This window comes from Durio zibethinus, chromosome 3 (assembly GCF_047325235.1).
Source record: "Durio zibethinus cultivar Kanyao isolate XHJ-2024 chromosome 3, ASM4732523v1, whole genome shotgun sequence".
In the NCBI taxonomy this organism is placed as follows: Eukaryota; Viridiplantae; Streptophyta; class Magnoliopsida; order Malvales; family Malvaceae; genus Durio; species Durio zibethinus.
The window spans coordinates 34,773,076-34,789,099 of record NC_143164.1 but is presented as its reverse complement, the minus strand read 5'-3'; the positions used below and the strand labels follow the sequence as shown (position 1 = coordinate 34,789,099).

The window sequence follows — 16,024 nt, the reverse complement described above, 5'->3', positions numbered from 1 at the left end:
GTAAGAAAGTGGAAACAAACATCGATACAAAGGTTTGGGGTTCCATCAGATTTAGACATTGGCTAATTCCCCCACATTTTTTTACAAGCACCACCAAAGCAAGCCATTTGAATCTCATTACCTTTTGTGGGTGGTGGGAATTCTTCATAAATAGAAGAATTCAGCTCAGATTCATATTTCTCTCCATTTTCCTGCAGTGCATAAGCTTCCTATCCATAGATTGCATCATCCCCAGTTTGCAATTTGCCTGAACAAATAGGACTAAAGATTCATCCAATTAAGCATGACAACCATTTATATGACCAATCCTCTCTGTCCATAAGGTGAGCCTGATTTTAACATGCTAGGAGATGGAGATTTTCCGTTGCCATGACTTGGCTGCGAGATATCAGGAGATGTAGAATGGAAGGACCCAGTGCTCCTTGACCTAGAGGACCTGAAGCCTGATTTGTAGTTGTGTGGGTATCGTTGATCATCTATTCGAGGACCAAGACGAGATTTAACCTCTCGCTTATGGCAGGTTGTTTATCTCTAGGACTAGAACTACGAATAGGACTTTGGCTCTGACTACGATCTCTGTATCTTCCCCGGTAACACACTGGCCTGGGAGATACACTCCTTACTTCTACTTCTTCCGCGCCCATGTTTGCAAATGAAAAGTATATAAATTATTTCCCAGTCTAATACAACATATTTGCTCACTAGAGAATTATAGAGGAAAAACAATAATATCAATTGCATATCTGCAATATTCAAGCTTAGGTTATTTGTTATTAATATAAATAAGCAAATGGATGGTCCCACAGTTCAAATCGATCTAATTATACTATGGAATTAGCTTATAATTCATGTAATGATATGGCTATACATTTGAGTATTTTTCTTTTTCTATATTATTTTTTCAATTACAGCTTTGCAAATAAGTTTCAGTTTTCTAGGGATAAATATTAAAGAAAAAGTTGACTAACAATTTGACATTTTTTCCTTGGAATTATACATATTTTTTTTAGTTTATAAATGACATTCCTCCTTTATCTTTCACATTGTGTGATTTAAAAGTTTCCCATAAATTTAGCATTCTTTTCCATGTCAAACCAACTAGCCAATTAACATGGAAATTAATGGAAAAAAGATTATTGCATAATGGTTTGCCCTTTAGATAAAAAAAAAAAAAAAACAGAAGTGGAATGGCTCAAACATGCAGTTGGAAACTTTTGATGGAAAATCTTACATTATGACCAAATTTAGAAGCTAATAACTAATTTATCTAAATTAAGTCAATATTTTAGTTTTAAAAAAGTATTTTTGAATAATTAAAGCTTATATGCAAAATGTTATGAATTGAATATTGTATATTGAAAGACGTAAGACCTATGAAGCAATGATCAATTGATGAAGAACAGATTTAAGCCTTGTGATGAATAATAAACACAAACAAGTACAAATGACTAGACCAATGGCCACTTGCAGATCACGAAGTCCATCTCAGAATGAATCTATGTCTAATGCAATCAAAGTACACACACTTTACAGCTATGAAAGACAATTATGACATGTAGACATGGATAGACATGAGGGAGAGAAAGGAGAACCTGAAGGGCTATGGCTTCTTGGCAGGCTTCTACATCTGCGGGTTGACTAATCAGACTGATTTCTATAGCTTGAATATCTTCACCAAAATAAAAAAATGTTATTAAGATTTAAGAAACGGGGAACAGCGGCATCCTTTTAGTCAAATTTTTGTGGGATTAACTATATGGTTTCTTTCTGGAATATTTCTTCCACCATAATGGTAGGATCTCATTGGGGAATGCTTAGGAGAAGGTGTACGGTATCGACGTGCAAAGGAATAGCAGTCAGGAAGCCATGACCTTTTCTTATGCGCTTTGACATTCCACCTGAGATGGACTTCTCGAGGAAACACGCCCATGGTTAGATGCAGGGAATTTCCTTGCAGGACTACTAGGGGCTACGTGAAGTCTTTCCATGGTTCTGCACGCTAGATTTCCTAGGAGGGCTTCTAACATCATCCTTGGGAGGACTTATGCTTTGGCTTCTTCTACTGTTGTTGTTTGGATTCCGTTTACGGGTTGGACTCACACGTCTGTGAAGCACATGGTAAAGGAAACATTGTCAATGAAATTACAAAGTAGATTTCACAAGAGAAGTGAAAGTCAAACAGATAAAAACAACCCAAAAAACTTACACAAGTGTAGTTAGATAAGAACAGAAACCTTGACCTGTCTGAGCCATCTACATAGGTACTTTATTAGCAGCCATGTTGCCATGACCATAGTTCAGAAGCTCATCAATTTTCGGTGACAATTCACCTTCTTCATGTGAGTAGTTCCCAGTTACCTTTAACTCGTTATTCCTATGTAGTCCTGCATTAGCATCTTTTCCACAAAGTTGGCTTGGCACATTTTTCTCTACATCTGTGACATGACAATCTGCCAATAGTTGAACCCACAGTATCAACATTAAGATGCCTGCAGAATCTATAAACAATCCCACTCTCATATTAGCAAGCTTTGGGTTGCATGTCACCTATACTAAAAAAATAATGCCAGTGGATGAGTTGCTAATGTATCCTCACATGATTGGTGGACAAGAGTAAGGATTTGGGTAAAAGTGTAACATCCCCATTTAAAAAAGTTTGGTTTTGCTCAAAAGCTTTAAAATGCCCGAATTCAAGTGCCACTAGAATCATGCATGAGATGTGCAGAAAGCTAGAATAAAGAATGAGAAAAAATTAGAGGCAAAAACAATAGAGGATGAAATACCAAGATTCTGCAGAGAATAATTTTCAGCAGGTTTGGAGATACGATTGGTAAGAGCAGAAACACAACACGAATCTGCCTTTCCATCATCACTGCCAGTGCTAGTCCTTGTACTCTCACTGTCACTTTAACTATCTGAACTCCTGAAATAAAAGCATCATCAACAAACATAACAAAGTAACAATCAAGAGGGGCAAAATTTTGGAGGATTGTCCTCGAAACCAGGTTGTAACCAGACCATTTGGATTTGCAATCTGATCTATTTTCTCGCCAGCCTTTTTTTCTCCCTCTTCGCCCATCCTTCATCTTTTTCCCATGTTGATGCTTGTCTCATTTTGCTGACCTCCTTCTCCTATGTCTTCTGCCATCACTAGAGTAGCTTCACTCAGATGGAGAGACATCAGACTCTGAATCTGAAGAATAGGAATCGGAATCAGACTCAGGATCAGAGCTGTATGAATCAGAAGAATATCTACTCTTTCTTTTTTTTCCTTCTATTCTTCATGGATGTTTTGATTCCTCTAGCTTGCCAATCAATAAAGCTAGGTCTAAGCCCACTTGCATGCAGCCAGAGTGTGGGCCTGGATGACCCAACCTTCCATGGACCGCCATAGGTTTGATGGGAAGACTTAAGACCCATAAGGCTCTAACTATCGTTTCAAATTTCAGGTCACCAACAATTTTTTTTTTCAATTGTAAAAATAAATACATACGTCAAAACCAAATAAATGGATTTCTATTGAAGCAACAGTATACACTTATAAATGAAAAAACTAACGAGACTGCATTGTTTTGGAATTATTACTTTTTTTTATATATAAAAAAATTAAAAATACTGTCAAAATTTACAGTCAGTAGTCAATTTCACTTGAGCTTCTTCGGTCTTCAATTCACCTATCGTCTGGAAGGCATGGACCCTTCCTTGCCCCAAAATCTGGAGGAATACAGCGCTTCCTCAACAACCATAAAATTCGACCGCCCTATTCCTTTACTCCGGGGCCCCATCCCTGCCGGTCCTTCGGATGACCCGTCCTCTGGTCCATACCTCCTCGCCTTCAAAGACCTTCCTTCCTGGGCCGCCGCATACAAATCCACCGAGTCAAAAATCATATCTCAATGCGAGGAAGGTGCCAGAATCGGATGCGCCATCAGCGCGTCCAACAAGTGTAAACCCCCCTGGTGGCAATCTCTGATTGGCTGGAAATCAATGGACTTAAAGGAGAGAGAGCGCTGCGAAGATCGTGAAATGGAAGAGTGTTTGGTTGCGGCCAAGGAAAAGTGCGTCGGCTTCGCTAAGGAGAGATGTACTATGCCGTTTCTGGACGCGAGAATCGCGGTGGGCGAGAGGGAGGTAAGGAACAAATTGGCCGGGAGGATGGTACACTTGGCGTCAATGCCGGTGGAAAGTAGGTGGCGCGATTTGATTGGGTTGGATAAGTTAGGAGAACGGGAATTTACGGTGACCAATTATAGAGCGAGTCAATATATGCTCTCCGGTTCCCATTTTCAGACGTGACATGGCAATGTGGTTGCAGAATTGTTGTCGAATTTTGAAGCAGTGGCAACTTTAAAATGACAATTGGGTGCTGTTTTGAACAGACAACACTAAGCTCAGGTATATTTAATTTAAAACTTTATTTATGACAATTATATGAAGTTATTTTCCACCATTGGTGGGGAATTTGGACAGATACATTTATGTTTCAAATACTTTGCAGACTGATGAAAAACACTTAGATAATGTTAGAGATTTTCATAAATTTATGTGCATTTTCCATTAGAAATGCTTTGCAGACTGATGTTCCTTTGTATATCTTTTGAAAGTTCAATGAGATGTTGTTGTCTATGCGTGGGTTTTTTCAATTTTTAGTTTTATCAAACTTCCAGGAAGTAGGATATATATACACTTAGGTCTCAGGCTAATTTAAAGGCAAATGATCTGACCTGATGGATCCTTTTAAAATGCTCTTCATATCCGTATCATCAGGTTTTTACTTTTGTTACGGCAATTACCATCAACAGCTCTAGTGTAAATATTCTTCATTCCGGTATCATCTGGTTTTTGTTCTTGTTACTGCAATGACCATCAACAGCCATACAGTGTAGCCTTTTTTTTCCCATCCACTACATAGCAGAGGGAGTGAAAAAAGTTACAGCAGCATATGCTAGTAAAACTTCTGGATAAAGTATAAACACGGAGGAAGCACAAAAGAATCTACATTGATGTGGAGACTAATTCACGACTGTCTTAACATTTTTGTAAATGGCTTGATGTTGTAATTTATAATGGCTGTTGAGGGACTTTCTAAGGAAAAATTAATGTTTGATCAGTTCTCATAAATTCTTGACATTCATAATTCTATGGGTAGTTATTTGGTAGTAATTGAGACTAACTTCATAATTATTTCCTTTTTACCACCATCACAATATCAGATGTTCTTGTTGGCACAATAGCACTGCTAACGCTGCAGCCACCTTTCAAACCACCTTCATCGTTATTCCTCTTTTGTTATTTCACATTACTTTCATGCGTGTGACCGTTAGCCGATGGCACTTTATAAGTCACTACTAAATTTATATATCCATTTCATTTTTTACATTTTTTATCACTTCATCTTTAAACATAAAAGGAAAAAAAAAAAAAAGAAAAACCTTCAGCATATATCATGATTTTCATGGCACAACCATCTTGCGTCTGTATCACTTTCATTTTCCCTTTTCTGTAAGGCGGTCGGTGTATGTTTATAAAATGGTCAATGAGTTAAGCCCTTTTACATGTAAAGGTCTTGTTTTTCTCCCAAGTCTCATTTGTTACTTCTCTCCTTTCTTTGGTAGGTCATCATTGGGTGGAATAAAGAAATCTTTTGGGGAAGGTAGCGCTGTTGGCAATTCCACAATAGTCTAGATGGTAATATAATTTTCTTCTATACTACCATATAAAGTCTAGATGGTAACATGAAGGCAACAGTTTGATTAAGTTATGACAAAATCTTTGATTCTTTGATTTGGTGCTCACCATTCTCCAAGTATTAAATACTATAATACCTATATATAAATTGATCTGGATTCAAAGTGAATAAAGTAATCCCATTTGCCCATTTTTGTCTTCTTTTCCAATTTTCTACAATTCTCCCCCTTTTCTTCCTTTTGGTAGGTTTCCTTTTTCCTTTTTTTTCAAATATGATTTTTTTTAGAAACGGGCACCTTCTAATATATACACGAAGGAATCACCAGGTTAGTATTACTCCTATATATAAGCATTGTTATGAGAGATTAAAAGGTTAGGCAGTAATACATCTGTACCATGCATAGGACTCTCCTGGGAATTTACTTGGAAATTACTAGTAAATAGTTTGAGAAATTGTGTTAGTTTCAACAAATTTTGACTTTTCCCATTTTTCTGTGGCATTATGAGTGCATAAGATGGAACAGTCTCACATTGTGTCAGCATCAGGGTAGGTTCAGATTTGATCAACCCAGCAAAATTATTATTATTATTATTATTATTATATTGAAAACACAGGCTTTGTTGCATGGTTTGGCTAATGGCAGCCCTACAGTAGTGAAATTAGATTTCTAAAGTTTGTTTCTCTCCTCTCTCAACTACTAGTAGTATTAAAGAAAAAAAAGAGCCTGTGACCCCTTTTGGGTCTGTTTTGGGATTTAGGTAAGGGTAAGGTTATTGGGGTAGTATTTTTAGGTTTCAACTTCCATTTTCAGTGTTCATTGCTAGTGAATTGAGCCATCCTTTAAACCAACAAATGCATTACATTTTTCCCCTTTGGCCCAAGGCACACCTTTGCTGTTGGACGTTTAAGAGGGCGGCCATGTTGTAAACGGTGTCTAATCTTTTTTATGAAAGGTTGCTTTTAACCTTTTTGAATTGATCATGAAATTAATTGGGCATTTGCAACTGATCTTGCTTGTAGGAGCTCTGGTTGAGGGAGAGTTGTGTAGCAGAAACAGTTGGCCTGCTATGCCGTTGTTTTGAGTAGAAATTTGTTCCCTTCTCTAACCGCCAAGAAAGTTGAAATAAGGTAATGTCGTGGGTTGCTCGATCAAGTAAGGGAAATTCAAGGTTGCTGGCCTGACTAGAAATTTCACTTTGCTTTTGCCGTTATTATTGAAATCCTGCTGTGCTTTCGTTGACATTTCTAGACAAGGAGCGGTGGAACACACTGCTTTTACGTTGTGCTTGTCATGTTTAAAGTTCACTTCTGCATGTTTTCATTGGATTGTTTGTTTATTAAGGTCCAACACCATAATCCAGTTTTAAACGTTATTATCCAGTTTTAAAATTGGAAACTTGTGGCTACTGCTACCTGATTTTGACAAAGAATAGAAGTAAATTGAATGAGACTATTTCTGTGAATTAAATTTAAAAGCCCGATTGAGCTGACATCATGGCGTACTTGGATAAATCTGGCTCAAGGAGTTTCATTTAATAAAATAATTAAAATAATTTAAAAAAAAAAAAAAACAAAGAGAAAATGATGGAGATAAGCTGAAGATGTGATTGATATCATCAAAATAAAAAATGCTACTACCATGTAAGAAACTTGAAACAGATGAGCACACGATGTCAAAGATTGTTCTTGTACGAAATGCAATATCAACCATTTGAATGGCTATAAAAATTATAAAATAAATTCATAATAAATTTTTGGGTACAAAACATGCTTCAATTAGATAAAAATTGTAAATGTTGAAATTGAAATTTTAAATTTGAATACCAAAATGAATTGAATCTCAAACTTCTTATAATAAAAATTTCCAAAACAAATAAGTTGCTCTAATTTCAAAACCTTGGATTTAGATATGTAATTTTCCAATGAATTTACGTTTTGGATTTATTGCCAAGAGCCAACAAAAGGTGATTAATACTTGAGCTTAAAAACTTCTAGAACAAACAAATCAATTAAGACAATAACCCCTTGTTACGAATTTTTCTTCTTTCCCTCCATGCTGCACACAATCTAGATTATTTAGATATGAAATATATAAATATAATACAATCTTTTGAAATTTAATAATTTTTACACACATTAATTTTTTTTCAAGAAATGCAACACTGTTCGATTAGGCACAACTGTTATGGTGAATTTGATTCATACGCATTATCTGGAACTCATGTTCCAGATGGACATGACACCCCCTACACCCCTACCCATCCTAATCTAATGATTTAAGAATATATTTAGTATCTAATATTATAATTGAATAAAATAAATTAATATTATAAATAAGATTTGATTAAATAATATTATTTTATTATATATTTGTTTTATATAAGAATAAAATAAAATAATTTATTTATTGATTAAAATTAATTTTTATTTATATAATTTAAATTATTAATATAATTTAAATTATTAATATAATTTTTAAAGATATAATAAAATATATAAATTTAATTTTATAAATTAAAAATAATCTTTTTTATTTTAAAAAAATTAAATCATTTTGTACAAAAAAAAAATGATTGTGATTCTATCTTATCATCTTGCATTAACATGAATCAGGCGATACATCACTCGTGTGGTGGCATTTACCGAAAGTGGAAAATATAACGAAGTTGCAGGGGATGGCAATTGATTAGAGTAGATTATCACATCTTGGAAGTTTTACGGCATTGGCAGGTAGCGACTACAGAATTCTGCAAACCAGAAATTACGAGGAAACTGCCTATTTCATTGTCATCGCATTAAAAACGATTGTGTCGTCTGAGTCAATCTATTCCCCTTTCCAGCACGTTAAAGGCAAATTAAAGTCAAAACCGCCGAATCGAATTTGGACGTGATTGGCGCCTTTGATTCCAAGGAGTTCTTCCTTTTATAAAAAGAAGGAAAAATCTTGGATCATGGGAGGCCGGCAGCCACTTTGTAAAAAGAAGAGTTTAGAGTAGTGGGATTTTGGGTAGTTTAGATTGTAACTGGCAAGCAATTCCACCAGGTCAATTACCACATTGGAAAGAGCAACTGATAAGTCAGGCCTAAATCGGTTTCCTTCGTGCCTTCGTTCTGTAAAAGGCCTTGTTCTTCTTGCTTTATGTTTGGACTGTGGTGGTCCATGGGAACAGAGAAAAATAATAACAAAAGGAAAATGAATATGATAACATAATTAAGACCTAATTCGTTCATCACTGAAATAGATTTTTGCAAAATTGGGTTTATCTCCGGGCTTACAATTTTTTTCCCTAATCTCTTAGATATTAAATTTTGACTTTCATAAAAACCCCATGGTTAAGTAAAAATGAAACTAAGAGTTAATTTTAATAAATGATGAGATTAAAAACAGTAATAAAAATTATTATAATTATAATTAAAAAAAATTTATTATAAAAAATTTATATTGAATGAATCTTATTAAAATTGATATTTTGATTTAATTGGTGGTAGTTGAAGTTTAATTTTATCTCATTGAAAGTATAATTACATTTAAATATAAGCTAAAAAATATTAAGGTTGGGCAATGAAATTGAAACCAAATTTATATATCAAACTTCAAATTTATGCTTATTAATATTACATTAAAAATTTTCAAAAAGTTAGTTCCAAATAAATTGGTTCCAAAAGAATGTTTAAAAAGAGATGAACCTAACTAGTTTTACTCCATTAACTATCACCTTCCAAAATTTCCTTCCTATTGCTTGTTAGGTTGATGGTAGTTTAGGGTGGGGAGGAAAAAATGAGTTATGGAATGACTCAAGGTTCTTTACCCTTTTAGTACTACAAATCTTGCCATAAAAGTCATGAAGGTTGGTGGTGGATCACATGTCTTAGAATATAAATCTCTTAGTGTTTGAGATTATCAAAAATTGAATTATAAACATTGAAATTCAATCAAATTGGATCTTGACATATCTGTGACTTATGAAATGGACAAAAATAATTTACATTAAAAATTTTTTGATGACTTTAAAAGCACTAATTTTTCAATCAACTTTGAATTTTTAACTTATTAGTTCATGGATGTCATAATATATATATTTTTTGGCCAAACATGGTATTTTCATTGTTTAAATCTATCAATTTATTGAAAGAAAACAAAAAAAAAAAAAAAATGAAGCTATTGCTTGTGACTCAAGTTGTCATTTTAGTAGTGGATTCATTTAGTTTACAAATTAATGTAGAAGACAATTGCGAGGTGACTAGGTGAAGATGTGCGCCAAATTAATGCAAGATAAGACATATCAACTTTTTCTAATAGCAAGAAACTTCTATGAAGTTTCGTCTTCTATTATTACAACCCAACCCTGAAGGCAAAGCGGCAGTTCTTATTACTGTTTCCATGTGACTAAACATAACCAATCTCAAGCTTTCCATTATGATAATCAATAAATTCCATCCCTTAGTCCTGAAGGCTGCAATTTATGCCTTTATATGCAAATCTTCATGACTTACTTAAAAGCCACTTTGGAGCCTCAAATTCATAGTTCAAAGTACATTTACACATATTCAATAATGGCATGCAGCTTTACTTTATGAAATGACTCAATCAATTGAATGGGGAATGTACAAATTTAAAAATCACGAGAAAATAGTGAAATCACTGGAAAAGCAAAAAAAAAAACAAAAAGAAAATTCAAGCATTAGTAAGTAGAGTTGATATTTGATTAGATTCGAGTGGAGATGAGTTTTGTTCGTCTTGAATTTGATCTAATTTTATATTTTATTAAATTTGAATTTGATTTTATTTAAATTTTTTTATTTTTTTATATCCGAATCTGATTTTGATTTAATATTATATAAATTATATTTGATTTGAAATTAATAAAATATTATTTTTTAAAATATAAAATATTGTTTTTTAATTTAAATATTTAAAAATATTATTATATAAATATATAAATAAAAAAATAAATAATTAATTAAAAAATAATTTTTTATATAATATCAGGTCAAATTTATTTAAAATTTAAATTTGATTCACTTTTAATTATTTTTTAATTTTATCCTATCAATCCAAAACTCAAATTAAAAAAAAAAATTTTAATTTTATAAAATAAAATCGATTCGAATTAAAATATGTTAGAAACAAATTGAATTGCCGACCTATTGATCATATTTATCGTGAGAATTGCTTGAAACTTAAGACGGTACGCAAAGGTATGTACTTGATCCAGCTAGCTTGCTTTTTCCCCCACGTAAATAAAAGCATTTTAAAAGTCAAGTGGAATGCCGCGTTGCCCATCAATTTGGATCTAGCTTATTATAGACAGCATGAAAGTGCTTACCACTTCATTTCGGTTTCTTTTTTGGGTTGCCGACCTCAAACAAGATGATCAATCATCCAACCACAACAACCAGCAAAATCTTATTCACGTCAGCGCATTTTGGGGACGGCTGAGAAAAGTTAAAGAGGGGGTACAAATTGTACGGCTTTAAAATAATAAAGAAACTTTTCGGACGACTTTTTCATCTTCTCTTTTGATACCGTGAAATGGCCGACATATGTAGTGAAAGTATAATGCTTTTTCTTCGATCTGAGATGGTGTCTGCCCCACACGACAAGAGGCTTACGAGAAGAATATTAGCTTAATTAGGGAGTATTTTCTCATAGTTGAAGCTGTGAAATTTCAATGGTTTGTATTTGAAATATACTTAGGATATTCTTTGTGCTAGTTGTCCGAGGTTAAATGTCTTAATTCACACACAAACTTGCGAAACCCTATTCATTTTGATTTCATTAGATCTCACAATTTTTAATCATAAAAAAATTTCACAAATTAAAAATTATGTGAACATTTATATCTTAAAATAATTTTAATATATAATTAATATAAGATTTATGATTCTTTTTTAAGATCATAATATAATTTTCTACTCCAACAAAGACTCATTATTTTTGAAAACATCACATATATCTTAGCTTTAATATTAAATATTAGAATTCATTAATTTATAAAATATTATCTGCTTTAATTTTATTATTTTACAAAAATTATCTTACAACTTGTGAACACTTATATTTCGATTGATATAAAATTTATAATTCCCCTCTAGGGGCCATCAACCTGGTCAGTAACATGCTGCAACCGCAAACGTGGTTTGTTGACCAAACAAACATTAAATCAAATACGCTTTATAATTAGACATTGCTTCCCTTTAGTTGAAAGATTTTCATTTCTCTAATCAAAGGGAAAGCACAGTACTGTCTTCCCAACTCTAGTTTATGCATTCTTCTAATCTGTAAAAACCCTCCAAAAACCATGTCTAGCAGTGATGAATTTAAACTCTATGATTGTGGCACATTACTGCTCGATGTCACCACCTCCAGCTTCACCAAAGCTCAAAGGCGTTGGCGCATTGCCTATACAGCAATATATTCTGCCCGGGCAATGCTTTCACTTGCCAAGGAGATAATATCCAGAAGAGCTAGCCAACACCCCTCGGTGATCGAGCAGTTACATCATTACGTTGCCCTTGATATTGAACCATCAGGGTCTCAGCATTGGGGTGAAAATTTTTTGTCTTCCTCCTTTGCTCCGAAAATTGATCAAAAAATATTAGTAAAGTCTTTGAAAGAGAAAGACTTGGTTTCTCTTTGCCAGTTTGGAGGAGTTGAAGGCGTTGCTGCTGCTCTTGGTACAGATCCAGAATATGGAATCCGAAATGATGATCGAGAGGTTATGAAAAGGCAAGAGATGTTTGGTACAAATACCTACCGCCGGCCACCTCCCAAAGGGTTACTATACTTCGTCCTGGATGCCTTCAAGGATACCACAATTCTTATCCTCCTGGTATGTGCTGCTCTTTCTCTTGGTTTTGGTATCAAAGAACATGGCGCTGAAGAGGGTTGGTATGAAGGCGGAAGTATTTTTGTTGCAGTCTTTCTTGTGGTTGTTGTCTCTGCACTCAGTAACTTCAGACAGGAGACTCAGTTTGACAAGTTATCAAAAATAAGTAACAATATCAAAGTCGAAGTTGTTAGAGGTGGTCGTCGTCAAGATATATCTATATTTGATCTTGTTGTTGGAGATGTTGTCTTCCTCAAGATCGGAGATCAAATTCCAGCAGATGGGCTGTTCTTGCACGGATATTCGCTGCAAATGGATGAATCAAGCATGACAGGTGAGAGTGACCATGTGGAAGTAGATGCCAGAAGGAACCCATTCCTTTTTTCTGGTTCAAAGGTGGCAGATGGATATGCTCAAATGCTTGTAGCATCTGTGGGAATGGACACTGCATGGGGTGAAATGATGAGCTCAATAACCGGTGATAAAAATGAAAGAACACCACTACAAGCTCGACTGGACAAACTAACCTCTTCTATTGGAAAGGTAGGCCTTTTAGTTGCCTTTCTAGTTCTTGTAGTCTTATTAATTCGTTATTTCACCGGGAATACAAAAGATGACAATGGGCAGAAGGAGTACATTGGTAGCAAAACCAATGTAGACGACATCTTAAATGCAATTGTTCATATTGTTGCTGCTGCAGTAACTATTGTGGTCGTGGCAATCCCAGAAGGTCTGCCCTTGGCTGTCACTCTTACACTTGCTTACTCAATGAAAAGAATGATGGCTGATCAGGCAATGGTCAGAAAACTTTCGGCTTGTGAAACAATGGGCTCCGCTACAATTATTTGTACTGACAAAACTGGCACCTTGACATTAAATCAGATGAAAGTAACTCAGTTTTGGCTCGGCCAAGAGTCCATTGAGGAAGATCTTGCCAACATTATTGCCCCAAGTGTTCTTGAATTATTCTATCAAGGAGTTGGTTTGAACACAACTGGTAGTGTTTGCAAACCCGTCTCTGGATCCCTTACCGAGTTTTCTGGCAGTCCAACCGAAAAGGCAATTCTCTCTTGGGCTGTCTTAGGTTTGGGTATGGATATGGAAAAGTTGAAGCAAGAGTACAGCATTATCCATGTTGAAACCTTCAACTCAGAGAAAAAGCGTAGTGGAGTTTCAGTAAGGAGAAGGGCTGATGAAACAATTCACGTACACTGGAAAGGAGCAGCAGAGATGATTGTAGCCATGTGCTCACAATATTATGAGAGTAATGGGATCACAAGGTCCATGAATGAAGAAGGAAGGAGCAGAATTGAAACGATAATCCAAAGCATGGCAGCTGGTAGTCTAAGATGCATTGCTTTTGCTCATAAGCAAGTTTCAGAAGAAAAAATGGAATGTAATGATCAGAGCGGAAAGAACCATCAAAGAATAAAAGAAGATGGTTTAACCTTGCTAGGGATAGTTGGTTTGAAGGATCCATGTCGCCCAGGGGTCATGAAAGCTGTAGAAGCTTGCCACTCTGCAAGGGTGGGCATCAAAATGATTACTGGAGACAATGTTTTCACAGCAAAAGCTATAGCTACAGAATGCGGAATTCTAGGGCCAGATTACCACGAAGAAAGTGGAGAAGTTGTAGAAGGTATTGAATTTCGAAACTACACACCCGATGAGAGAATGGAAAAGGTAGACAAGATCCTGGTGATGGCAAGGTCCTCTCCATTTGACAAGCTTTTGATGGTGCAGTGCTTGAAACAGAAAGGTCATGTGGTCGCAGTCACAGGGGATGGCACTAATGATGCTCCTGCACTAAAAGAAGCCGATATTGGACTTTCAATGGGTATTCAAGGCACTGAGGTGGCCAAGGAGAGCTCAGACATTGTCATCTTGGATGATAATTTTAGCTCAGTTGCCACAGTTTTAAGATGGGGAAGATGTGTTTATAATAACATACAAAAGTTCATTCAATTTCAACTTACTGTTAATGTTGCGGCTCTTGTAATTAACTTCATTGCAGCAGTTTCTGCTGGTGAGGTTCCCTTGACAGCAGTTCAATTGCTATGGGTAAACCTCATCATGGATACATTAGGTGCTCTAGCCCTTGCAACAGATAGGCCCACTAAGGAGCTCATGCAGAAGCCACCTGTCGGTCGAACTGAACCGCTCATTACTAATATCATGTGGAGGAATCTTTTAGCACAAGCCCTATACCAGATAGCTATTCTCTTGATCTTACAATTTAAGGGTGAATCTATATTCAATGTGCCTGAAAGGGTAAAGGACACACTGATTTTTAATACTTTTGTTCTCTGCCAAGTTTTCAACGAGTTCAATGCAAGGAAGTTGGAGGAGCAAAATGTTTTCAAAGGCATTCTTCAGAACAGATTATTTCTTGGAATTGTAGGGATAACCATCATCCTTCAGGTGGTTATGGTGGAATTTTTAAAGAAGTTTGCAGATACAGAGAAGTTGAAACTATGGCAGTGGGGAGTTTGTATCGTACTTGCTGCATTTTCGTGGCCAATTGCTTGGTTTGTGAAGCTCATACCTGTTTCAGACAAACCCTTTTTCAGTTACCTCAAGAGGTTAAGAATCAGATTCACAATTGTTACGCAAGCTATCTACCACAGGAAACCTTCGTCTTGCAGCTGTTCAACTTGATGTGGAAAGATAAGGCTCTAAAAGTGTTGCCAAAAAAAAAAAAAAAAAAAAAAAAAAAAACTAAGGCTCTAAAAGAATTAGGCATACTGTTAGAATCACACCGCTGTCGTGTCTAAAAAAAAAGGCCAACAGAATGACATACTAATTCTGAATTTCTTATGTTTTTTATCTTGCTTTTTCTTGACCTCCTTTCCTGTCTAACTTTCAATTTTGTGAATAATAAAATATCAAGAAAAAGAAAGATAAAAAATGGAAAATAAAAGAGCTCTCTCTTAATGACCCTCCTCTGTTCTAGAAATGCCTGTGGCTCAAGATCATTCAGTGTTTGAGCCAAGCATTCCACAATTAGCTAAGCAACTTTGGAACAAGAAGAAGATTGGTTCATTGTGATAAAGCTCCTCTAGCTTTAATGGTCTAACATTCAGTTCAGCGTTGTCACTCTCTGTTGCCAAGACAAATTCGGAGAAGAGAAGAAAGAATGGTCTCTTCCTGTTTTTACCCTTGCCCAGCTACTAACTTGTTATATATAATATATGTGTCGTCTGAATGATAAGGCACTGGTCCTAGAATCATTGGATCCCCGATTCACCCTGACCTTATGGGGTTTGCTCTAACTTTACAATGAATTTCTCTAGCTACATGCAGATTGTTGTTTTATTCCATTGTGAGGGTTTTGAGACAGGATGACTTTTGCTATATATTGTAATTGTATTCCCGTATAAGAAAAGTTCCCTACATGCATCTAACTAGAGTGTCTTCAAGAATTCTACTTGTTAAGCATTTGATAGGCATTATAGTTAAGAAGCCAAGAAGGGAATATGACTTGTCTCAATTTTCAGCATATAAA

The 16,024-nt window shown here is 35.2% G+C and overlaps 1 protein-coding gene and 2 pseudogenes across 3 annotated transcripts; 2 read left to right on the top strand and 1 right to left on the bottom strand.

The window, feature by feature from the left end:
* On the bottom strand, window positions 1-3,291 carry LOC111283768 (uncharacterized; annotated as a pseudogene). The gene is made up of 4 exons (XR_016341035.1): window positions 3,019-3,291; window positions 2,784-2,923; window positions 2,207-2,450; window positions 1-2,104 (listed from the first exon to the last, which is right to left on the bottom strand). The product of XR_016341035.1 is annotated as an uncharacterized LOC111283768 (transcript).
* Window positions 3,292-3,585: 294 nt separating this feature from the next.
* Window positions 3,586-7,078, top strand: LOC111283874 (uncharacterized). Of its 2 annotated transcripts, XM_022872516.2 has the most exons (3): window positions 3,586-4,395; window positions 5,616-5,688; window positions 6,710-7,078. In XM_022872516.2, the coding sequence occupies exon 1, from the start codon at window positions 3,691-3,693 to the stop codon at window positions 4,294-4,296; it is 606 nt and encodes a 201-aa protein (XP_022728251.1). In that variant the 5' UTR covers window positions 3,586-3,690; the 3' UTR covers window positions 4,297-4,395; window positions 5,616-5,688; window positions 6,710-7,078. The 2 variants fall into 2 exon arrangements, with proteins under 2 accessions (XP_022728251.1, XP_022728253.1); XM_022872518.2 differs by lacking the exon at window positions 5,616-5,688 and having other exon boundaries at window positions 3,587-4,395.
* A 4,634-nt stretch (window positions 7,079-11,712) lies between these two features.
* Window positions 11,713-15,343, top strand: LOC111283358 (calcium-transporting ATPase 12, plasma membrane-type pseudogene; annotated as a pseudogene).
* Window positions 15,344-16,024: the final 681 nt, after the last annotated feature.